Below are 25793 nucleotides of genomic sequence, written 5' to 3'. Positions count from 1 at the left end.
AAAAGAGCTTTGTATAAGCAACCAACCGATACAAGTTAAAATCAAATATCAGAGAACACCCACATACAATATCTGGCAAGTATGTGCGTGAGGTACTGTTAGCTCAGTTATTAAGGTGGATTTCATTTATTTTGATAGAATGTTTCAAGCAGTCAGAATTTAGGATGGAAGGATTTCTCAATTTTGGTTCTCTCAATTTCTCATCTTCCCTGTCTTAATTTCAGTTTTTCACATTTTGCTGCAGTCTGCTTTTTAGAAAAAAATCCTCATCAGCATTTTAGTGCAAATTTCTCCAAACACATTTTTATATGCAATTTTGACTAATTTACACATTTTTTGCAATCAATTTCCCCTAATATATGCATTTTTTTAAAACACTGGTTGGAGAACTGCATTGCAAAATTTGGGTAAGCATGAATTTTGAAGGACTGTGTATTGTTTCAGACAGTGCAAATCTGATGGATTTTGCTTTAAATGCAAGCTGATTTGAATTTCTTCTTCATCTCTAGTCAGAGCACAAACTACTGTGGTCTCATGGGTTAAATCTAAAGTGCTGTAAAATAACACAATTTGAGTGTTCAACCAAAGATCAGAAAAATAACATTCAAGAACCAAACTGTTCAATCTGTGACTGGATTTCCCCACACAATTGTATTTCCTAAATTTAATCACAGGGATGGAGCAATTTGGACTGGGGCTCTGGCAGAGTGTGAGGGGATCTAGCCTTTTCTCCTGTTTTGTGCTGCAGTCCAGATATAAATTGCACACATATCTGAACTACTGTATGCTACGAAGAAGAAAAAAACCCCATACAGGCACAATATGCCTATGAGTCACTGAATTCTTTTCAATAACATGTATCATTTTGTACTACCAACAGTTTTAGACTGGTCAGACTGGAATCTCATTGCAATAATATAATCTGCATGTGAAAAGAGCATAAAGAAAACAAGTAATGTGATCCCATAGAAGGAGTCCTTGAATTTCTGAAATTTCTTACTTTCCACCTTTGGTGTCAATGGCTAACCGCGAATCATCATCAATTGGTTCATAATTCTTGGACCAGATGAATTTAGAGTCTGCAGTCATCTGATCACATTCAAAGTTCAGGGAAATTACTCCATTGTCATCTACTTCAACCACAACTTCTTTTGTTCCTAGAAGATCAAAAGAAAGCATTTTAAAAACTGTCATCTATTTTCTTCAGATGCTGAGCATAAATAGAATATTGCCGTGGGGACAAATTGACACTTTTATCATATCAGAGAAATAGAGTTCACCAGAAAAAGAGGACCCCTAGCTACAACAGACACAAGGGATACAGTCTGACTCCCAGGGGTGCCAACTTGAATAAAATATTGTGGGGGCCGAGGTAAGCCCCGCCCCTCCACACCATTTGAAAGGGAATGCCCATCAACTTTGTGGGGCCCTGGCCCCCTCAAATATTTTATTGTGTGAGCCAAAGCCCCCACGGCCCCTAGGAGTTGGCTCCTACGCTGGCTTCAGTTGTCAAGCTAAGATTCAAGGATGGAAGAGGCAACTGTGGAAACACTTTTCCACTTGGGGAGGCAGGATTCAGGATTCCCAATGCCCACTGTGAAAACAGGATGCTGGATGAGATAGGCCAGGGGTCAGCAAACTTTTTCAGCAGGGGGCCGGTCCACTGTCCCTCAGACCTTGTGGGGGGCCAGACTATATTATTTGGGGGGGTTAATGAATTCCTATGCCCCACAAATAACCCAGATATACATTTTAAATAAAAGCACACATTCCACTCATGTAAAAACACGCTGATTCCCAGACTGTCTGCGGGCCGGATCCAGCCCCCGGGCCTTAGTTTGCCTACCCATGAGATAGGCCTTTGGCCTGATCCAGCATGGTTCTCCATGACAAGAAATCTAGTCACCAACTAGGGCTCAAAATAAAATATATAAAACAGAATAGGAACTAAGAGAGGTGGAAATAATTCAAGGATAGTAAGGATGTGGATAGTATATAAGTATAGGGGGAAAGTCCTCACTGCCTTAGAATATCCCCCCCCCGGGGGGGGGGACCCACGGTGTCATTTGATAAGCTGGTGAACAGTACTTCAACTGACGCTTCACCAGTTTTAGTTTGTGTACTTCATCTAACATTGTGCATTTTATATGCTGCCTAAAAATCTGAACAAATATTCAGTGGAACAATGATCCTAAATAATCTCTTGCTACCACCATAAAAACTTAGGAACGAGGACACTGGAGATTCAGGGTGGGATTATGATTGTTTCTTCTCTTTCTAGAAGAGGAGAGTACATTTATGTCTACCCCTCAGCTTATCCCCACAATCTCCTCTGGTGTCTTCTTGCTTGTGGATTACATCAAATATGTGATGGGGTGGAGTGAAGTAGACTTGTCTAAGTCTTCTGTTATTTGAGAGGAGATGCAGGCACTTAAAGAGGTAATGTAAGGTTCAGCTTCCTTTTCATAACTATAGTGCAGACTGTGTTTGTTTCTAATCATTCTTATATATACAGACATTTTTACTTTGCCCTCAGTGGAACCAAATAAACATGAACAAACCTGGTCGAGTTTCAGCTATTACAGGGTCAGTGGGATCTGAAGGCTTCCCAACTCCAGCTTGGTTTGCTGCTCGTACACGGAACACATAACTGGTGCCTTCTTTTAGGCCAGTGATCTATTGAAAACAAAATCCAGGAGAGCAGTGAGTGAATATTTTTAGGCTGTGCCTGCAGATTAAGCTGTGAAGACTGGTGTCCACCTGAACTTCACTGTTGCTGTTCACGAGATTTGCTTCACAAAGCACTCAAGATGGAGCATGGCACCATGAGCCACTGAAATGCTCCCATGTTATTAGAATTCTTAGTGGAGACTAAGTAGCAGACTAGAGTCATTGGATGCTTCTTATCCATAGTTCTAGAAAGGAACAGCTGCATGTAGAGATACAACCAGCTACCATGTCATCTCAGGTATTTTCCTTAGAGCTCAATGCCCCTGTAGGCACAGGCATACAGACTGTGCACCACACTATTCACAAAAATTAAAACAGATTTTAATTGTGGTACAAAAACCAACACCACAAATTTAATAAACTACTATGGAAATGTTTTCTAATAACTACACTAGCTTTTTACATGAGCCTTTAGTTTCTGACCCTTTCTCTTCCCAGTGTAGAAGCTGGTTCTCTTCTTATTTTGTTTCTTACTCTGAAGATATTTCCAACTCATAATGGACTCTATTCATTGACTTGTCTTGAATTTGTTACTTCCTTGATTGCCTATCAGCATGTAGCTCCTCTCTTCTTTGTTCCCTAGATACCACTTCTTTAGGAGTGCTTATAACTTCAACTTGTTCCAGCTGGGTGGGATAACATTGCTTTTGATAACATTGCTTTATTTGTTTGGTTCTCATAGCTCACTTTTCGTGCCATCTTCTACATTGCTTCATGTGCTAGAACAGCCCCTTTCACACCATTATGGTAAGTCTCGTTTCCTTCTATAAGGTCTTTAGAGCCCTAACCCTTCCACAACACCTTAGCTTCACCCTTAATGCCTGCCCCCCTACTCTTTATGAAAATCTTTCACCTCCCTTCTCTTTTTTCCTGGTGCATTGACTAGCTTGGACATCCATTGGGCAGGCTTCGCTCATTTGTGATGCAAGTAGTAATCTATCAACTCCTGGATAGTCACAGGTTCCCCATCCTCGATGCAGGAAATTATCCAGCCAAACCCAAGCATAGGTTTAAGTCCCTTTTAGGAGCCATTTCACAATATGTGTAATTCTCCCATTGAAACCAATGGGATTTAAAAGTGCTTAGCATTGGTTAGACTTTGCCCATCCTTGGAAAGGAATCAAGACTCTAAATGCAGATAATCCTATGTTTAGGACCAGTTCTGTGAAACTGTATATTCAAATGTTATAGAAATAGAAATCATAAATTTGTGGTAAAACAAGATGACATGGTGTGGTGTATATATAAAAAAGAGCCATCTTGTCATATAGCTTCCAGCACATGTCTGAACAGAATGCTCATGAGCTTGAGTGGCTCATTTGTTCTACAAATATATGCAACCACTGAACACGTCATCCTATTTGCTTAACACTCTACTTCTATTTCTGATGTAGTGAATCAGATTTCCGCCCAGTGCAACTGCAGTAGATTTTTATGGGTGTGACTGAAGGCAAAACAGTTCCTAAGCAATCTAAAACCCACAAGGAATTGCCAGAAAAATGAAATGTGTAACAATTAGGGTTCAGTATCAGTCATCATACAATTATTTGTTCCCTAAACTGGCTTACCTTGAAGAATTTGTTTGCAACAGCTTTCTCGTTCACACTCCTCCAATGTTCCTCTGGTGCATCTGTTTTTTTCATGTCAACATAAAAACCAGTTACAGGACTTCGGCCAATGTAAATTGGTGGTTTCCACAATATAACCAAAGAATCTTTCCTAACTTCGCTGCATGACAAATCATGGGGTGGTCCTGAAAGATAAGCAAATGACAGAAGAATACAACTGAGGTCACAATAGTGATTAGCACACAATACAGAAGAAATAATAGCAACAACAACAACAACCTTTAATCAAATTGTGACCTAAACTTAGCTCATATTAAAGAAGAAAATGCTGTCACCGTGACTTTCATCTCTCTTTATCCATGCTACATCACCATGTAACGAGAGCATCCCATTTTGAATATTTGCTTGGCAAATTTTGGAGAACCAAACAGGTGTTTATATTTAGAAGAGCCCTGTTTGTCATATTAAGGTCATATTAAAGGTTGTCCAGGCTCCTGGTTCAAAATCCAACAGTGGGTGCTCTTACTTTTGAGTAAGGAAAGAATTTTTTTTAAAGACAGATTAATGATATAGACCCAGCAGCAACAGAAGAGCTATTTCATTTACAGAGCTCACAAGGTTAGCTGAGATGGACCCAATCTAGGAAAAATGGCCAAGGAACTTGAGTTCAGGGTCAGTTACAAGAAGCTCAAGGCTGCAAGAGAGTGAGGTGTTCTAATAAGTTTTCCATGCCCACCAATTCAGCTTTGAAACTGAGGTGGGCATAGCCCTTGAGTGCCTGTTCCTACATCAGCAGCTAGCCTGCAAGCAGGTACATAGTCTATCTGGAAACATCTAATCCCTTCTCCTAAGGTGGCACCTGGTCCTGGGAGAGAGCATCGGACACAGCTGCTTGGCTACTCTGATCTGCAACCCCAAGCCCTCCCCAAATTCCAACGATCTCTCTTCCAGGGGAGGGAGCTGGAAGTCCTATTTCCGTAGTAGGGCCAGATAGGACTGGGAGAAGGAGAGGACTTGTTCTTGTCTTGCCCTTCCATTCGTTCTCATCTTCCTCCAGAGCCTGCCATCCTGTGACTGAACCTGATGGAACCAAGGAAACCATGACAAAGGCCCTGAAGATAGTAGGAGCTATCTTCAAAATCTAACAGCTTTTTAGAAAGTGTTTAGCACTCACAGAAGCATTTTTTTCCTAACAGCAAGTAGCCTGTTAGGATCATACATAAATTGCTATCCCAGTTGGCATACTGTGTATTTCCTTCTTATCTTGTGGAAAGTTCAGTTTGGCATGTCAGATTGAAGAAGGCTACTCCTACCAACTCTAAAGACCCCTTACTGCTTCTAACCTGGAACAGCAATGGTCCATTCTTCACATTTGAAGGACTTGCTAGCTGGAGAAGGAGGGCCAAGGCCAGCTAGGTTAGCAGCAGACACTTGAAACTGGTACGTCATATTTTCCTTCAAGTCATGGAGCTACATCATGGATAGGGGGGAGAAAAGTTAATATGGCATGCAACATTTTAGTGAACAATTCATTCATCTTTAATGTTGCAAATGATACTTCATATTGCCTTCTTATATAGATATATTTTTATACACACACATATAGATAGATAGATATAGATCAGGCATAGGCAAACTCGGCCCTCCAGATGTTTTGGGACTACAACTCCCATCATCCCTAGCTAACAGGACCAGTGGTCAGGGATGATGGTAAGTGTAGCCCCAAAACATATGGAGGGCCAAATTTGCCTATGCCCGATATAGATATATAGACACACACACACATATAGAGCCATTTTATATGCCTGATTTAGAAATAGTTGTAACTTGCACCTTCAATCTGCATCAGGCTTAAGATCCTATAATGACACAAGTCAAGCAGCTTTCTGATGCTGTCAACCCAAGCATTGCTTTTTAATTTTTACCTACAAAAGTATAGACTACACAGACATAGAGAACATATCCAATACACTAATTATGTCTGATAACTGCAAACAAAACTACATTAAGAAAAGAAAATATAACAGAATGAGTGCAATTAAAATAGCATGCAGAGCAAAATAAATAAATCAGATTATAGGTTTGGATCCGAAAATAAATTAACCTAAGGAGTTCATGTAAGGTAAGGTTCTTGTCCCCTCTTTCTAGCAGCAACCACCTGCACCACCAAAAAGCCTCTCCAAAGTGTTTGGATGTGGGGCTCTTGAATAACATGGGAAGAATGGGCCTGGGGAGCAGGTAATGCCAAAAATCAGGCAGAGGCCTAGTGTCTAGCAGTAATAAAACCAATCTCTTACCCTGTATGCCCTCTCACTAACTGCCTTAATGTTAGCCTCTTTCCACTCTCCAGGTTTTCCACCAATCACTTCCCGGTAATTCACATAATAGCCAGTTATATCAGCTCCACCGACAGTTTTCGGCTGTTTCCATCCAAGGACCATTGAGTCATGAACACTTTCAAGCACCGTGATGTCATATGGTGGAGATGGAGGAGCTGTTTTAGAGGGAATAGTTTATAGTTATGACAGAAGTTATAGAAAAGTTATGATAGAAGTTAGTCAAATCAAACATTTGTTTGGATTCAGATCTCTCCCAAACAAAATTCTAGCAGTCCACAGAAACACTTCCTGGATAATGAATACAGGCTTCCGAAATCCATGTTATGCAAGAGAAGAGACCTTTTGGAACTTGCTGTTTAGAAAAAAATCTGACCTACGGTGTGACTTCAGCTCTTAAGAAATGATAAGTCTCCTTCAAAACAATGAAAATGCAGAATGAAAACCATGGTAGAATTGTGCTTTAAAAATATCTGGAGATGTCAGTGATCTATATTCTTTTGCTGAATTCATTCCCGCTCCCTTACAGGTTTAAAAATAAAAAAATAAAACCAACCCTCTTCATGTTTGATAGTATAATTGCACATCTTGGCATACCTACCTTACGGAAAGTATATGCACATCGTAAGACAGCAGACCAACTGAAGGATAACTGAAAATATTTGGAGCAATGCTTTTACATATGGTAAGAAAAAAAATGAAGAAAATATCTTTCCAATCACAACATTCACACGTGATATTTTCTTCCTGTAACTGCAATGTCATGTTGAAATAGACCTTACCTGTCACTGGTCATTATTAATTATGGTCAGATTTCACCTCTTGGGTGTTGTTATGGTGGGAATTCCACCATTCAATTGATTAATCTTTTTTACAGAAGTTTATCATATCCCAACTTGATTTAATTAGAAAAAGGAACTTACTAAATTTCCAAAGGAATCTTTGCAATCAACTGTGTGGATTTTCACAAGATTTATGGGACAAGCTTTCCTTAAAGCCCATTTGTAAAAGAGAAATAAGAACCAGTAACCAGATGGAGCAAGAATTTTTCAGCAGGTGCCTTGAGGTTATGTGAATTATCTGCTGCTGAGGTCCATCCCTCTGCTTACCTCTGTAGCCTTCATTAAACAAAGAGGTTTGTTACTTTCAATTGGATTTAGAGGTTGAATTGAGGTTGTTGTTTTGGCCTTTTGGCTGGATTTCGAATTGTAGTCCTGGAGTGGGGTGTGTGTGTGTGTGTGTTGGAAGCTGTAATGAATCTGATGGGATAAGATGGAGAACGTTTTCCAATAAATAAGATTTAATTATGGCTCACTGAATTTACTGTTACCATAACATGTTTGTAGAAACGGTCCGTTACCCAGGTTCAGGTTAAGTTTATCCATATTCAGGTATGTGTGAACTGATGCATTAGCAACCATGCCTCAAAGCAAAGGCTTAAATTAGATGATCACAGGCCTATCTCAAATCTATTATTTTATAATCTACAGTATTGCTGTATATAGTATTTTGCTGTTCTGTTTCATAGACTAGAATAGCAGACAGATCTTCACTATCTCTCTGGAGAGTGTAGATTCGCATCTTGCACTTAACTGTAAGCCACCTTCTGCCCATGCAGCTTTAAATGGAATGTGAACATTCTGCTTTCAGGATGTGAAAAACAAGTATGGGGCCTGTCTGCTCTGCTGTCCTAGGTACTGCTTATACGCTTGGTTTCAGGTGGACATTGTTTTTCTCTATTTGGTCAGATCCTCAATGGGAAGAAACAATCTGATCCTAAAAACTACTACTGCTCACCCCTCTCTGGTGGTTGCCAAGTCCCCTTTTTCCTTTTTAAAATCATATTTGTTTCTTTGTCTGTTCTTTCACTGGTTGCCTGCAATTTTGTCTGCGTTTCACTCATGGGTGGGTGTATCAATTGTATTGCATTTTTGTGGGGTTCTAAACTTTTTTATTTTGTGAAATGGGTATTTTGCAGACTTTTAGATTGCCAAATGTGTCTCCAGGCCTCAAAAGATTGGCAAATTCCGATTTACTAGGTAACAAAAATGGTGATGATATACCAAACAATGATTGTGTGTCCAACTTGATCTTCCCTTTTTCACTTCCACTGTACCATGATTTTGCAAAAACTAAATACAAAGTGCTAAGAAAGCATAAATGTCACCAAGCTGATATTGATGTGACATATGTATTTTTTTTACAGTTAATTAGAATAAGCCTAAACAACACTAATCAATTAGCAAATGAATGCATCATGCAAGCTCATTGTTAGATGCAACATACATATGTGCCATAGCTCTAATTGCCAGTATACATAATGACCTTTGGTAGAGAGCAGAGCATTTATTAGATGGAGATGGTGGAAAATGTAGCATTGGCAAGGATGAGTTTTTGGAGCTTGGATGATCACAGATGATTAAGTGTCTGAAATGAAGGCGCTAAATGATGAAAGCACCGCATATGACCAACGCTCACCTATATCACCTTTCTTTTTCATTCTCTGCAGTGCTGAGCGGTCCTCAGGACGAGACTTACTTGCCTGCTTGGTAGCTGCTTTTTGTGGTGAAGGAGATGGAACTTTTTCACTCACTTTATTGTCTGTCGGACTCCTCTGCTTACCAGAGCTATCGGGCACTGTTTGCCTGTTAGGTTTAGCATTGCGTTTTAACAAAGCATCTGTGTCAAAGATTGGCTGGGAGGACTCATGCATGCCTTCCCAGTTGGCAGTGTGGTCTGTTAGTCCATCAGCTTTACCACTTAGTCCAGGACATATATCATGAAGCAATCCTCCCCCTAAAATTGCCAGAAAACAACAAAGACATTTGAAATTAGAGTCCATTCATTCCCAGTTCTCCATTATTCAAATGAATGAAGAAATGGACACAAAGCATGACAGAGACAGGACATCAAAAGATACACTCACAGACAATACGCTGTATGGTTTGATTTATATGAAATTGTCATCAGCATATAATACCATACACCTCAGCAGTTAATACTTGCATGCTGTTAAGATTCTTCTGAATGTTAGACTGAACAATATCCATTATATTGAAAGTACTACATTAATGCTCAACTATTTGGAGGGATATATGATCTGTTAAAGAAACCTCAGAAGCATGTTACACAGATGATCTCTGAAGTTGCAAAGTTCTTCAATTAATAGGATTATTAATGCACGGATCATTCCAAATATCTCAACAGTAAATTACAATATAAATAAAAAGACTTTGGAACATGAAGACATAAAAATCATTGTATTATTGGAATCAAGCAATGAAGCAAATTAGGCATGGAAATTAACAAGCATACTTTTGCAAGCTAGGGGATGTTAGAGGTGAAATATATACCACTGCATGGAATCAGACTGCCAGGTCATTTGAGAGAATGATGTGAGGTGAACTTATTTTCTATACAGAGTTACAGGGAACACACCCAAGGAAGTCTGGGATGGTGAAGGTGAGAAGTCTACAAGTGCATGGTGACTGGATGATGACTGTGAAACGATGAAAGTGAAATACAAAATATTACCAAGGCATAGTCAATGTGCACAAACAGTACTGCAAATAAATATTATTAGTTAATTGCACCCCTGTCTTTAATACTCGTAATACTGTTTTCCACTTCTGGTATAGGAACAAGAGGTCACTTACCAATAGCTGCCTTGACTTCAATGGCTTCTGACTCCTGTGAATACTCACTGAGTCCTGCTGCATTAACAGCTCTGACACGGAAAGTGTAGTGATCCCCAGTAGTAAGTCCATGGCAAGTAAATCTAAAGTAAAACACCACTAATGACTGCACCATCAGATTTCAGATTTTGCAAACAATTGAGCCCTTCTATGATATGCTGCATTTGGACCTTACTCTTTAAAAGTTCCAAGAACCCAAGGTATGGACTACAAAGGATATCTCAGATGGGGCAGCACTGTATAGACTCTCCTCCTGCAAGAGAGGGGAGTGGTTGTGGTCGGGAGCCGGACTCCGCCTCAAGCAGGGGGCGTTAGCCCCCTGCCTCCCACTCACCTGGCTGGCGCCCACGCCCACACCCACGGGCAGGCACCCAACCAGGTGCCTGCGAGGGGGCGTGTTTAGCAGCCTAAATTGCTGCGGCACCAGCCTTCCGGCCTCACTTTTCGTCGTCCCGTCGCGAGTCACCCACCCTCCACTCCCTTAGAGCTCAGGGTCTCAGTTTTCTTTTGGCCTTGCTATGGACCTTAGGTTGGTCGCCCTGGTTGTCCGGGGGGCCTGGTAGGAATTTTTCCATTTGGCATTAGGCTTTTTGGTTTTTTTCGCCTACCTCGTAGCAATCGTCACAACTTTCGTGGTATTGGTGGGTAGGTTAGGCATTGGAATAATGTGTTGTGGTGTGTCGAAGGGCTAGGTGTGGCCATCGCCTGCGCCTTCAATTTTGGGTATTCCGTTAAAGGAATCCGGCGGTCGTGTATTCTGTCCGATGCCTGCGTGGTGGGAGGCCATGGCACGACCCTCGGTGACATCAGGGGAGAGCTTATAGTTAGATTAGCATCAACAGGCTCCACCTACTGGTGAATAAACCCCCCTGTTTTAGACTCACCCCTCTCTGAGGGGGTGGAGTCAGCTGACGTAATCCAATGCCTAAGCCAATACCTTTTCACTTGCTGTAATCAATAAAGTTGTGGCCTTTTCTTGCCCATTAACCTTATATCATGTGTCCTTGTGTTTTCATTCCACTACGCGGGGATCGGGTCCTCGAACCACAATACTGCATTCTGGTGCAGTTTTCATAAGCAAGCATTTTGGCAGGACTATGTATTTAGAAACACAATTAAGGGAGGGCAGGAAAAACAATCCCAGCTTGTGTTTCAGATTACTTGCAATTATTCCTTGTACTTATTCCTTTATTTTTTGCTAACTCAATGCTTCTACCTACTGCAAGGGAAATATTCTAAACATGAAATGGGCCTAAGCATTATGTATACCAAGGACACAGATCCTGTTACTGTAAACTGTGTTTGGATAACATTGCTATTGTTATTATGAGGTGCTTTTTTTAAGAAGCAGGGGAAATGCTCTTAAAATAGACTCCCTTTTGGCAATCCCATCTTCAATACAGCCTTACAGAGATAGTTGTCCCTGCATAAGTGAAATCACAAATGGTGCCCCTGTATATTCTTCTCTAAAAATAAAACATATTTCTCTGGATGAGATATTATAACAACTATTGGGCAAAATCCAAGAGTGTCCGTCCTTCAGCAGATGTCCTCTTTTGCAACAATAGCCTTATTATAATTATTCACTTTGTGCCAGCAAATAAGTGATTAGAATTGGAAATGCCAGTTGCTGCAGAAGCATAATATCACAAACCACAACGTTATTCCAAACACATTAATTTGAAGTTGAGGAAAGGTATTCTTTAACTTTGAAGTATTTTTAAAAACCTGGCAAGCTGTCTTTTAGCACATAAAAAAGTTCAAGCTTCCAATCCAGCTATTAATCTACTTACCTTGTGCCTTTCACAGGATTATTGTTGCATGGTTCCCAGTGACCAGATCCGACTTTGCTTGCTTCTACGTAATATCCAATCAACTCTTTTGCATCTTTGGATTCTGTCCAAGTGACAACTACTGAGGTGTCTGTATTTCTGACAGGTACAAGATGGCTAGGAGGACTAGGAATATCTAGAGACAAAGTATAAAAGTACCAGAACAAGTTAATGGTCATCATTGCTGTCATAAATACACCAGATATCGACGTTTCTGTTACTTGTGCTAAATGTAATGCTGAAATCTATTAAGTGGCTAATAATTAGAGGAAAATGTGAGCAGATCACATCTTTTGTGTACAGATACCTTGATTCTTATGTTTATTTTAACTGTGTGATAGCAGCTTTGCATGGGTGTGTGCATGGGAATGAATGCCCTCCACCTTGACTGCGTTAGGAGAGATACTGCAGTGAAACAGCATTGATCATAAGGCGTGGGTTTAACTTAAGGCAATGTGAAAAAATGGAAACACATATAAAAGCCAACACACTCCCATTCAAGGGAGAAAAAGAAACAAGTTCATAAAAATACTAAGGCATCTAAAGTTGATCCACAGTGGCCTGCACTATACACTTACCAAGTTTGTCACGAACCACAGTGGCTTCAGTGGCTTCTGAGGGCTCACCAATTCCAGCTGAATTACAGCAACGGACACGGAACTGGTAGGACTTCCCTTCAGCTAAGTCAAAAAGTGCAAAGCGAGGGGACTTTACAGGTATCTCAGTGTTCACTCTCTGCCAGTTTTCGGTTCCTGCAACACACTGAAATGGGAAGTTCAGAATTGGACAAAATCAGTATTTTACAAGAAACTTTGCAGCTGTCCAGCAGAAAGTAGCAAATTATTCACATTCTTACAGGGATTCATTGTGCTTCATCATTAAGTTGGAACACACTTTTCGTGGTGGGAGACTTGCAGCTTAGGGTGTTTCTAATGGAAAGCAGATTTGCTAGCTGCAGCAGAAATGATCAGATCCTATGTGGATAATATTCTCATACCCAACTTTGTCTTAGAGACTAACTATAACCTATTTTGAGGTAATAAAGCATGTGTATTTGGTGGATAATTATGATTACATTTGGCTGAACATGAGCAGTGGAATTACACCACAGTAATTTTGTTTGGGGGGGGGAGATGTAAAATGAAAACAAAAAAACCCCACTGGCTTCCATCCTAAGAAACAAATCTTCTGTGAGCAGATCAAGGAAAGCTCGACAATCTTCAAAAGTGGGTTTGGGGGACAGTAGGAGACAGTGGGAAAGTCCACTTCTGCAAGCTTCCTTCTGGGCACAGTTCTCAGGATCCAACTCATTAAGCATTAGAAAATATATCTCAGGGGGCGAGATTTAAAAGCAAGTGAGGCGTAATTGTTAGAGTGTTGGACTAGGACCTGGGAGACCAGGGTTTGAATCTCCACTCAGCCATGAAGCTCACAGAGTGATCTTGGGCCAGTCACCACCTCACAGGGTTGTTGAGGATGAAACGGGGAGGAGGAGAACTACGCAAACCACCTTAAAATCATTGGAAGATAAAAGGTGGTATATAAATGTAATAAATAAATACTTGGAGATAATCCTAGTATGACTTATGAGTTAGGCTCCCCATCTTTAGGAGAGGAGGTTTGGGGTGGGAATCACCATCAGCCCCAGAGGTCCTTACTAACTTGGAGACACCAGTGCAAGAGGAGCCCATTATGCCAGTGCTACTTCATTCTGTGGAGCTGGAGTTGCCATCCTCTGACAGCAAGGACTCCAGTGCAGAAGCCTTAGTGGAGCTATGGCCTCTCCAAAACTGTGTTGAAGCTGATGACTCTTAAAGCAGGCTAGGTCCCCTTAAATAAGGCTGCCATACATCCAGATTTTCCCGGACATTACTGGGATTTCAAAGGTGGAATTGATGTCCGCGGGGGGAGGAGGAGGTTCTGAAAGGCGGTCCTGGATATTAGGCAAGTAAATAAAAAAATGCAAATGTAAAAAAACCCCTCAACGTTTGGTGTCTTGGTTTTTACTTTTTGAAATGTGGCAACCCTACCTTAAAAGTAGCTCTTCTCACTGAAGGCAGAGCTAGCGTCCTACAGTTCCTATTTAAGGCTTAGTCTAAGGCTGAATTGTGTTGGGACAACATTTGAGCTGTGTTCCTAAGAAGCCACTAGCCTGAGCTCCACAGAGAGCAAAACCTAGACCCAGCCCTGCTGCGCCTTGCTGAGCTGTTGTCTTCAATGTGTCCCCACTGGAGCCAGAATCCTCATATCCAAGGCCATTGCTTGGAACAGAACATACCCATTCCCAACTATGCTACTAATCAGTTTGTGTGAGCACAGACGGCTGCTCTTATTTTTAGACAGGATTCTAGTTAAGACTGAATCTATTTCTATACTGCATTAAGAAAAGGAGTTCATGACAAAAGGACTTGACCTACTTGTGAGCTTCCCACAGGGATTTGGTTGGCTAACAGAATGTTAAACTAGACGAGCCTTTGGCTTGAACCAGCAGGTCTCTTCTCATGTTCTTATGAGGAGAAGAAATGGCAAACCCTTCTCAAAAATATGTTTCTGCTACCTATTCAATATTTTCCTTTCAGTTTGATGCTCCAGCCCCCAATCTTAACACTAGTTGGAGATTTTTGTCTTTGATGTGGAGTGGGAAAAAAATCAAAAAAAGAAAAAGGTACCAGCCTGCTGTTCTTCGTCTGAGGATAAAATGTGGCTTGTGGGGAAATGAATGAGAAAACTATGCTCTGGCACTGTAGTTTTACCTTTTCAACGAAGTACATGACACCCTCATGGCCCCGCTCAAACGGAGGTTTCCAACCGAGCACAATATAGTTCTTTGTGGCTTCTGTAACATGAAGGTCTAAAGGTGGTCCAGGAACAATGCCCTCTGTATAAAAGGAGTGATGAAAGAAAGGCCTTTATATATTTAATGCCATAAATTGAAACTACCACAGAGGAGCAGAGCAGGCAGTCTGCAAAACTATTGATGCAGCTCGTTTCTGTGAGATCAAGCAATTTGAGGCCAGAGATTTAGAAACTTTATTTCTCTCAAGAATATAGATTTAAAAGAAATTTTCAACCCAACACAATTTCCACAGATGTGCTTTGTTCATATAGGTGGGCCCAATTTGTTGCAAAATTCAATATTCCTCATTATTTTAAATTTCAGGGGAATTATCAGCTGCCTCACAAAACTAGTTTGTAGGAAAGTTTTCTTGAGGGAAGTCGTGGCAAAAAAAAAAAAAAAAGATTGCAACCAGTTTAAAATCTGCAATCCAGACATGCACTAAAAGCTAAATAGAATTCAGATCATCCTCCTTTCAGAGGAACTTTTGCTCACCTGTAGGTTCCTCCTCAGTGACAATAATCTGTCCAGTCCAGGGGGCAGAGGGGTGACCTGAAACAAAGTCAGAGCTTAGGCAGACGTGGGTATATGTGGGAAAGCACTGCATCTTACTAACGCAATTGCTTTTTAAACAAGGGTTCCTAACTATGACAGCACCATTTCATTAAGTAAGAGAATGTATTAATCATTTCTAGTTGCTGGCAGAGAGCCTGCCTCAAACACAGTGCATCAACATTCTGGCTACAATGGTTACTGAACTAAGTCGAAGCTTTGTAGCTGTAGATCTGGAAACAAACTAATTCAATATACGTTTGAACCAGGCTTAAATATATTCCTATAGAATGAAGAATCGATTCTCTCTACCGCAACATGATTGAAAAGAGAGCTTTAAAAGCCACGCAACTATATATAGAAGGTATTCCATGGTATCTTGAAACACATGAGAACTGAAAGAGAATACTTGAACACCATCCCAGCCATGGCCAGCCAAAAATGTTGAAGTGGGTGCATTTTAGATTAGAGCTCTGGTGTGGGATGAACCCTTGGCAGCATAAAGAATTATTCAGATAATGAAGGCAAGTCTCTCTGAAGCAAGAACATTTAAAGGACTGGATAAAAACATTATGAATGTTAGAACATAGGGCTGCCATTCAAAATGTGGTAAAATTATCTACCACAGCTTGTTTCTGGAGAGCGTGTTCTAGGGCTGGTCCTGATGCCGAGTATATCAGATAGATAAATGGGGGTGCAAAAGAAATATTGGGAGAAATATGGAAGAGTTTGGTCTTGGCAAATCCTAATTTGCATGATGCAGAGTTTGCTTTACTCTTGCTCCCTCTTGTGGAAGGACTCTTTGGTCACAACCTCCACAAATTCAAAATTTTCAACCTCTCGATGGGATGAGTATTAGGAAGACTCTTACTTCTAAGTCTGGCCCTATCGGCAGGATCCAGGGCTGCTACAGGCTCTGAAATCCGGGATGGAATGCTCACGCCAGCATTATTCACAGCTCGGACTCGGAATATGTAGGAGCGCCCTTCTATTAAACCTGTGACTGGGAAGCGAGCAAATTTCACTGGTGTCTCATTGCACTGGGACCAGTGGGTAGTGCCAACTTCACATCTGAAAAGCAAAAACAAAACTGTTTTTAATGTCAAAGAGAAATTACAAAGCTATTCCAGAATCTCCCCAAATACTTGCTCGTGTAATGCTGGCTTGAATATATATATATTCCATACAGCAAATAGATGGAGGGAAAAGATATGGAAAGGGGCTATCGTTAGATATGGAGTAATTCATTTGCACTGTTTACTAACATGTCTCAGCAACATTTGCTAACCCACATTCTTGACCATATTAACTTGCCTCCATCAGAAAAAGGAGACATAAAATAGCAAATTAATAATGCAGAAGGAGCACTGGTATTTTCCAAAAGCAAGAGATCTTTATGGTCCCAGAGATCAGAAGTAATTTCATTCTGGCACAAATACTGACTTATCAATGAAGTATCCCAAGATGGGACTTCCTCCATCAACTGCGGGTTGTTTCCAGGAGATGATGACATAATCCTTGTTAGCATCCAAACACTTCACATCCAGAGGAGAACCAGGGGCTCCTGGTATGTCGGCATCAGCATCTATATAGACGAAGGCATGCATTTTAAAAATAACAATTGAAAGCTATTGTTCAAAGGTACAATGTGTCTCTGCTTGCATCAGAAGTGGAAGTTTTGGAGCACAGTTCCAAATCTTCACTTTAGGTCTGTGATGGAGGTTAGGCTGATTTAGGCGATGGGGATTCACCTAACAAGTCTTGTCAGTGAAATCCCTGTGCAACATCCTCAACTTGCACAATGGGGATTTTCCCCCTTTCCTCTCCTCATAGCCCCAAAATTAACTGGGCAGGTGAGAGAACCCCCAGAACAACATGCAAGGAAAGGGGGTATAATTCCATCTTGCAAGCTGAAATGCTTGTGCTTATGAAATGTTTGACATAGTGTTTGACATAGTGAATTTCTCCCATAATGACCCAGTGACTGACTTGACATTTGGACCTGGTTCCATGGTTCTAGCCTGGTACTCTAACTGCTATACCTCACTGGCTTTCACATGTTCCTTTTAATTATTTTAAATTGTTTTTAGAACTTCATTCTCATTTGCAGCATAATACACAGTGGAGGACTTTGGGCTCTTAAATTTCTGCGGCACCCTATGTGATGCTAAAATCCAGTGCCTTCCCACCTCTCTCCCTCCATTCTACAGGCTTGTTGTGGAGCCCCCTGCAGCACAGCTAAACCAGCTGCAGTACCTTAAAACCACCTCTGCTGTGTGTCCTTTTAAAGGTAAAGGGACCCCTGACCGTTAGGTCCAGTCGTGGCCAACTTTGGGGTTGCGGCGCTCATCTCACTCTATAGGCCGAGGGAGCCGGCGTACAGCTTCCGGGTCATGTGGCCAGCATGACTAAGCCGCTTCTGGCGAACCAGAGCAGGGCACGGAAACACCGTTTACCTTCCCACCGAAGTGGTACCTATTTATCTACTTGCACTTTGACGTGCTTTTGAACTGCTAGGTTGGCAGGAGCAGGGACTGAGCAACGGGAGCTCACCCCGTCGCGGGGATTTGAACCGCCGACCTTCTGATCGGCAAGTCCTAGGCTCTGTGGTTTAATGCACAGTGCCACCCGTGTCCCTGTCTTTTACAAACTTGTAAAAGGGAAGAATTCCCTTTTCAAGAATTATGTATAAAGAGAATTCAGTTATTTCAATACACCTGCCCCCGCAACTACTCTTGACATTCCTCTATTTCCAGTAAAAATGGATTTGTAAACAACCCTACATCCTACACTTACCTGGGAGCAAGTCCCACTGGAAGCCTATAGGGCTTAATTCTAAGAAGATGTACATAGCACTGGACTCCAAATCAATTTTGATTGATGGGGAAACTCAAAAGTGCCCACTGGAAGTCCAGGGTGCTCTAGGATCACATTGCTTATTAATGTGAAAGGAAAACACTTTAAATATCTAGCAGAGTCCTTACATGAAATGAATAGCTGCTTGCCAGCATAAATATTTTAGCTGATTCAGCAGCTCGACTTTTTTTTTGTGAACTCCCCAATGACTACAGCCCCTGGAGATTTCATATAATTTCTGACCAAGTACAGTTTGCTCATCTTCTGTAAGAGGGCCATTAGCCACATTTCCCTAGGTTCTGCTGAACAGGGCAAACTGGCGCCATTCTGGGCTTGGCCATAGAGCCAAGAATGTGAAGAGCCTCCAGGGTCCACATTGCTCTCTTCAGCTGCCTTCAGCAGCTGAGACTGATATAGAGTCACTGCATGAACCAGTGAAATGTGATCACACAAACACTTGTTCATGAGGCATTCATTCAAGCACTCGTTAAAGGGACACTCCCTGCAGGAGAAACTGTATTCATTGTGCAAAAGTTTAACACAAACCAAATCAAATGAAGTAAAATAAATTAAAAGGTAGTACGCAGTGAATGTTCACTCAGAAGTAAGCCCCACTTCTTAAATCCTTTAAACAGGCCTTGATCCCAAGTCCGTGTGCATAGGAATACGGCCACAATTTAAAATGTTGATTTAAAACAAATTCTGCAGTTTGCCTGTGTAATAAATAATTCCACATAGACTCTGGTGTACTCGATCCCATCATGGGTACTGCGTGTCAAACAACACAGCCATATGTTTGTCTCAGCGTGACAATAATGCAGTGGTGCAAGGGGAAATCTGTGGGTGGAAGATGTGCTATCCTTTCCCCTCTTACTACTTTGCCCTAAGCTGTTCACTGTTTTACCATTTTAAGCCAGTACAGCCATCCCTCATTACAGGGATACAGTGGCGGGAGGGCTGTACCCCTTAAATGCACATGAGATTTTCCATGATGAAGCCCAAGACTCTGGGCCAATCTAGAAGATTTTTATTGATATTTCTATTTTTAGTAAAAAGTAGCCGCAGCCTCAAAGGTACCTGTATGTTTTCATCCACCAAGCAAACAAAACATTTGGGAGGAAAACAATAAATCAATAAAAATGAAACAGAGGAAGGTTTAACATCCCCCACTCCTCTCTGTTTCAGTACTCTTTCTCTGCTCAAAATTGGAGGGCTCCCCCGAGCAGTTTTAACTGAAAGCAATGGGAGTTCCAATCATGGATCTCCTGTGGCTCATGCAGTTTGGCCCTAGAACTGTAACGCTAAAGTGTCTTCCACTAAACTCTCACACTAGCCCCCCTGTGCTCTCATCTAAAACTACTGCTGCAGTTCAGGGATCAAGCAGACACTGCAAGGATCATAAAAGAACAATTCCATAGCCCCCTTTTCTTTTTCCTGGCAAATATCTGTTCCCTTTACCCGCCCAATTACAATTTCTATTTTTCCCCCTTTTTGGCAAGGCAAACTGAATAGGAAGTTAGATTTTGCTTTAAATTCTGCCAGCTGAGTCAAGAGCTGAATTGAATTTCTAGAATGCTTGTCCTTTGCACCTTTATTTATAAACAAAGGAAAGTGAACTCATGTACCAAATAGCAGCTTTTGACCTCTGTGCTGCAACTTCCCTGCATTCCACTGCTCAAATACCTTTTTATTTTAAAACCCGAGATGTTTTCGCCCCACAAAAATAAAACAAAGTTCTGTTCCAAGAGCTAATGAGAGAGCAAGCTCATGTGGTGAGCAATATAAGTCTTCTGAGACAGCACTGAGGAGCTTCTAACACCGTCTGTTTTATTTAACTTTTTACATGGACTCCTTTCCACATTATTCTGATTTATGCCGAGGATTCTTAATTACATGAAGGTATTCTGTGTATGCATGTCATTAAATGCTCTCTATCACCAGCACCACGAACACAATTTGGCATCATTAAAACTTACCTCGAACAAAAACATAAGCACTGTACTGATCATAATAGTCCCCCATCACCACACGGAGGGTGTAAAGGCCTTCATCCTCTTTGTTGGCATGAGTCAGGGTCAACGTAGCTCTTTCTCCACTCCAATGCGTCTGGACCCATTTGGACGGAGAAATTAGGACTCCTACAAGTTGAAAAAGATGCAACAACAGAATCTATTGGGTTGTAACGCTCATCTCACTTCAGGCCGAGGGAGCTGGCGTTCCCCACAGACAGCTTTCTGGGTCATGTGGACAGCATGACTAAATTGCTTCTGGCACAATGGAACACTGTGATGGAAGCCAGAGCGCACGGAAATGCCATTTACCTTCCTACCACAGTGGTACCTATTTATCTACTTGCACAGGTGTGCTTTTGAACTGCTAAGTTGGCAGAGGCTGGGACAGAGTAACGGGAGCTCACTCTGTCATGCAGATTCGAACTGCCGACTTTCTGATCGGCAACCCCAAGAGGCTCAGTGGTTTAAACCACAGTGCCACCTGTGTCCCCAAACTGATGGTAGTGTTGTGGAGTCAGAGTCGGCGGCACCATCTGTGATGTAATGAGTACTCCAAGTGTAGGATTCCACTATCTTTCTTTTTTAGTTCCTTTCATGGGATGCTTCCCATCCTTTCCCTACAAAGCAGGGCCTCAGAAACCTCCTGTGCAAGCATAGCCTAAGTGAAATAACAAACAAGTTTCATCTTGCCATGCATACTTACCATTCCTATACCACTGGATTTCCGGCTGGAACCGTTTAATATCGGGGTGAATGATAACTGAGCAGCCCAGACTCATTGTTTCACCTTCTCTTCCAAAGGAAACCTCAAATGTATCTATAAAGTGGATCTCAAACTTGGAGGCATAGCCATGTGGAGTAACACCAACTGTGAGAAGAAGAAGAAATGTGCTTATTCTCCAGGATTATAGCACAAAGCATAAAGTGCAGCCTCTAATCAACACTGCCAGAACAACCATACCTGAACTTTGTGAATACTTCTTTGATTCCATTGAACAAGCACTACTGAACTGCCCAAAGACAGCATCAAAACAAGGTAGAACTACATCAAAGAGGCAACCTACAACACAACTATGTCCTCTTTCGGCAAAAGAGAGCAGCAGATCTCCAAATGGTTTGAGGCCAGCATTAAGGACATGAAACCTGTTGCTTCTGTAATGCGTAAGGCTCTTGTGAACTACAAGCATGCGCCCTGCTGCACTGAGAAAGACAAGGAACGATGCCCACCGGATTGCCAGACAATGTGCCAATGACTACTGGCTGAAGCTGTGTCAGAGCATTCAACTCAAAACTCGCAACATGTACAAAGGCATGAAGACAGCCTTTGGACCAACAGTCAGGAAAACTGCGCTGCTGAAAACCTTGTCTGGAGAGATCGTCACAGACTGCAGCAATCAGATGAAGCAATGGGCAACATACTATCAATAACACAACAATTGACAGCAGCGAGACTCTGCCTGTCTTGGAAGAGCTGGGTGTCCTTCCCTTCCTTGACAAGCTGAAGAATGCCATCAACTCTCAGACATGTGGTAAAGCCACAAAAGAATTCAAATACTTAAAAAACCTCTATTTCTTACAGTACATAGCAATGATTAGTTAACAACTTACAGCTCAAGGGTAGGGTGACAGTTCCTGCATGGAAACAACTCTCATCAAACTCTCCCTTGTATCCTAGGAAAGAGAAGCGCAAAAATTCTAGCTACTAGAGAGAATTGTAAAAAGATGCAATGCAAATCCAAATAATTCATTTTTGGCAAACCTACTCTTCACCACCAAGGAAGCATAGGCTGAAAGCTCTCCTTTTACATTCATGGCAGAAGCACGATACTGTGCAGTGTCTTCAAAATCACATCTGAAAAGAATGGAAGGATTAGCAATAATGTCGCTGTCAACAGAAGAGTTACATTTTTATATTTATTGGTTTTTTTTAAATGAGCAATATCCTCCAGCATTGCTAGTCAAAATGTTGCTCAGTGTTGAGAAAGGTGTCCTCTATCTAAAAGGAATGATCCTTGAACTAGAATGTTAATGTAGCAGAAAAAGGTTACTACTAGTTCTCATGACTTCAAAGTAATTCAATTCTGAATGATAAATAATGAGTAGGCTTTATGAGAGTTTTTAAAAAGCAGATGTGGAACAGAAATATATAACTGGATAGAAATGTTACATAATCCTGAATTAGCTTATGTGCCTTTTCTAGTTACCTGCTTAATGCTCACCAGCAAACAATATGGATGTTCACATTCACTTTATATCTCCCATTTTCCCCCTTCTACCATTTCAACCACATTCTTACCCCTAGATGCATGCAAGCAAGCACTCTTCTCATTCACCCATGCTGGCTTTGCAAGTATCAATTCTATCCCTACCACTAGAAGAGAATTTCACTTTATTGACTGAATTCAACTTTTGTGCATCCCAAATATATAAAATTTCTATTTAGTACAGGGTCAGGCATCAGCCAAAATGTTTCAGAACTGTGGGAGGGTAGCAGGAATGTAACAGGAATACAGCAAAGTATGGTAGTTAAGAGAGCTGGTAAAAGGGGAGAGTGCCGGAACGTTATTGAAGGGTTTCAACAGAAAGAGAAATGAGAAAAGCAGCTGTTAAAGGGTTTTGTATTTTAGTTATTTCAGCCTTACCTCGGGTTCTTAATACTTGCTCTCAGGAACAAATTTCTCCACTAAAGCAGTTTCTTGTGGACCTGTTTTTTCTTCATGGAACAATTTGGTCCAGTTTATGGGGCAGAGTTGTCTTTTGCCAATGAAGAAATAGGACAGTGTGCGCTGCATCGCACCAGGAAAAAACATTTCCATGGGGTCTTATGCCCTAGTCACTCAAACCCCACTCTTAACCCTGAACAATGTTTTAATTGTATTAGGAACTGAAATCTCATGAGCTTTATTTGGGGGGAGGCCTGCATCTTATCAGATTCTCCAGGGACATTAGATGAGAAAGTAAGAAATTCATGGAAGGTGCGCTGCTACTATTCCTTACAGCAGACACACTTAATGTGAAGTGAAGTTTGGAGATGAGAGTGGATCTTTAAGTCAGACTAGTGTTTTTCTCCCAAGAGGAGGGCATGGAAAAGAGCAAAGGTAAAAATCACAGCAGCAGCAGCTTGGATCCCAACTTGTCATCTATGTGCGCAGGGAGAATACTTCCACATGTGAATGGAAGGAGGGTGTTATCAACCAATTCGCATCACCCAGATGCGGCCCCTGTGTCAAATTGCACACCATTTTGAAAGGGGCTCCTGACACTCATGAGTAGTTTCTTGTTATTTTGAAGGTGTGGGAGCCTGCAGAGCAAAAGAGGGAAGCAAGGCTCCTGGCCACAGGTGGGATGCTGCAGGTGGTACTTCGGAGCCAAGTGAGAGCTGCAGAGATGCTCAAATAATAATGGTGAAGGGGCTGTACTGGTGAATTTCTTTCTGTATCCACAAGCTTAGCTTTAAAATAAGCACCATAAATGGGCACATACTTGATGAACTCTTACAACAGAGCCATAACTTTTTTCTGGGATGTAGACTCTTCAGGGTTTAAAAAAAGTTATGTGGATAATTAATTTCAACATTAAGTCATGTGCACAGGACCAAGGTGACAGAATAAACTTGCCAGGGATAAAATATGTATTGGGAGAAGCTCTGCGGCTTCAATGATAAAAGTACTAAAGTGACCCTCACCATGGAAATAAAGCCATGTCTGGCAGAAGGACAATCTTGGTCTGAAAGGCATATTTAGCCTCACTGTTAGTGTCTATTAAAGTCCTTAAAGTACTAAGTTCTAGTTAGTCAGGCTAATTATTACTTTCTAATGCCACATTCAGAGTAGGATTAGGATCCACCATCCTAAGAGATAAGATAAGAAAGAACCAGCAATTTCAAATAATTGCTAATAATTATGCTACAGAAATCGTTGGATATTTTAATCTTCTTCAAAAGAAGGGGAATTTGAATGTTAAATGCTGAAACATTTATCCAGCAAAGCTCATAACCTGTAAATGTGGTTCAGGCTGTAAAACAATACCAACAAGGGAGATCATTTCTCCTTGGGAACTCAGGAATTCATGAATTACCATGGGTCAATCAGAATCTGGTACAGATTCAGGATGTACCAACATTGTGCTGTACTAACATTTTGATATGCCAGTACAGGTTTACTCTAGAGAAGGAGAAAGAAATAGAGAAGGATGTGCAAGAGAGAGACGTTATGTTAGATTCCGTGTCCAAATTCCAGATTGCTTACACTAAGAATAGATGGTTAAAATATTCTGGACAATTCCTTTAGCTCCAAACTGTAGCAATTTGATCTTAAGGTGTCTCCAACAATTTATGCAAGAAATCATTATTTGGGCATATGATCAGGCACAACACTGACCCTTCAGTTGGGAGGACAGCACTGGCACAAGGATTCCCTTTGCTCATAACTGCCACAAACTTTACTTTTTTTTAAGGAAAATTTGATTATTTGGCAGGCATTGTGGGATAATGTAACCCAGCTGCTTTCACCTCCTCAGTTCTGTGAAGAAAAGGGGGATGACTCAGAAGTCAACTATTTTACCACACAATTTATTTAAAACAGGAAGAAATAAGTCATTAAAAATCCAAATCACACTTTACGTCAACCAAATGAAATAAAATAGGAGTAGCTTACATTCATTTATTCTTACTAATAAAATCTGGCTCATCAAAAAAACCTCATTCAGTTGTGTGAGGCAAGTCTAATCGTTAGGGCTATATCCAATAAAGCTGTCAAATTCACATAGGTAGTTCCACAACAGAAAGCCTCTGTTTCCTCACCATGTGTGCTCCCCAAATCTGTTTTGAATTTCCCCTCAAACCTCATAGCAGATTTGGGGAGGATACAGGGGGAAAGGAGAAAAAAGTTCTGTTGCACAAGTGGAAGTCCTTGTTGGATACAAGTCCAAGTTCCCATCATCAAATTAAGTTATAGATTCTTTTATCTGTTTTTAATCTTCTAACAGTTGCCTTCATCAGGTGTGCATGGATGTTAGTGCTAGGAGAAAGGGAGAAAACCCTTTCTCTATCTATGGATAATTTTATGAATACCTATCATGTCACCTCTTGCTCGCATTTCCTCTAAACTAAAAACGTCCCAAATGCTGCAACATTTCCTCATAGGGGAATCACTCCATATCCTTCATCACTTTTGTTGCCTTTTTCTGAACCCTTTTCAACTCTACAATGTCCTTTTTGAGATGAGGTGACCAAAACTGTATACAATATTCCAAGAAATAAATGTGCAACCTGCACATAGGTTGCAGTCCTCTCTATGGACTAGCATTCCAATATTTCTTTGTCTCTTCTTCCTAGCCTTCACCAACTTTTATCTTACAAGGATGTCAACAAATTCC

The 25793-nt window shown here is 41.1% G+C and overlaps 1 protein-coding gene across 5 annotated transcripts in view; it reads right to left on the bottom strand.

Annotated features, from left to right (window-relative positions):
• MYOM1 (myomesin 1) overlaps positions 1–25793 on the bottom strand; it is a 67510-nt gene that overhangs the window by 19179 nt on the left and 22538 nt on the right. For 3 of the 5 annotated variants that reach the window (XR_014550112.1, XR_014550113.1, XM_083622469.1), the window contains exons 7-22: positions 22181–22269; positions 22026–22088; positions 21121–21285; positions 20382–20543; positions 16993–17134; positions 16421–16620; positions 15493–15549; positions 14915–15039; positions 12740–12923; positions 12123–12297; positions 10291–10412; positions 6596–6792; positions 5642–5768; positions 4299–4483; positions 2562–2676; positions 1001–1157 (exon numbers count right to left, since the gene is read on the bottom strand). Coding sequence is in view for 2 of the 5 variants with exons in the window: in XM_083622469.1 (XP_083478595.1) it covers positions 1001–1157; positions 2562–2676; positions 4299–4483; positions 5642–5768; positions 6596–6792; positions 10291–10412; positions 12123–12297; positions 12740–12923; positions 14915–15039; positions 15493–15549; positions 16421–16620; positions 16993–17134; positions 20382–20543; positions 21121–21285; positions 22026–22088; positions 22181–22269 (2265 nt within the window). In the remaining 3 variants the exon portion in view is untranslated. Of the gene's footprint in view, positions 1–1000; positions 1158–2561; positions 2677–4298; positions 4484–5641; positions 5769–6595; positions 6793–9112; positions 9431–10290; positions 10413–12122; positions 12298–12739; positions 12924–14914; positions 15040–15492; positions 15550–16420; positions 16621–16992; positions 17135–20381; positions 20544–21120; positions 21286–22025; positions 22089–22180; positions 22270–25793 lie in introns of all 5 variants that reach the window. The other 2 variants (XR_014550111.1, XM_083622468.1) reach the window with 1 other exon arrangement.

Source organism: Podarcis filfolensis (assembly GCF_964270895.1).
Source record: "Podarcis filfolensis genome assembly, chromosome: 7".
In the NCBI taxonomy this organism is placed as follows: domain Eukaryota; kingdom Metazoa; phylum Chordata; class Lepidosauria; order Squamata; family Lacertidae; genus Podarcis; species Podarcis filfolensis.
This window is presented reverse-complemented; position numbering and strand designations above follow the sequence as displayed.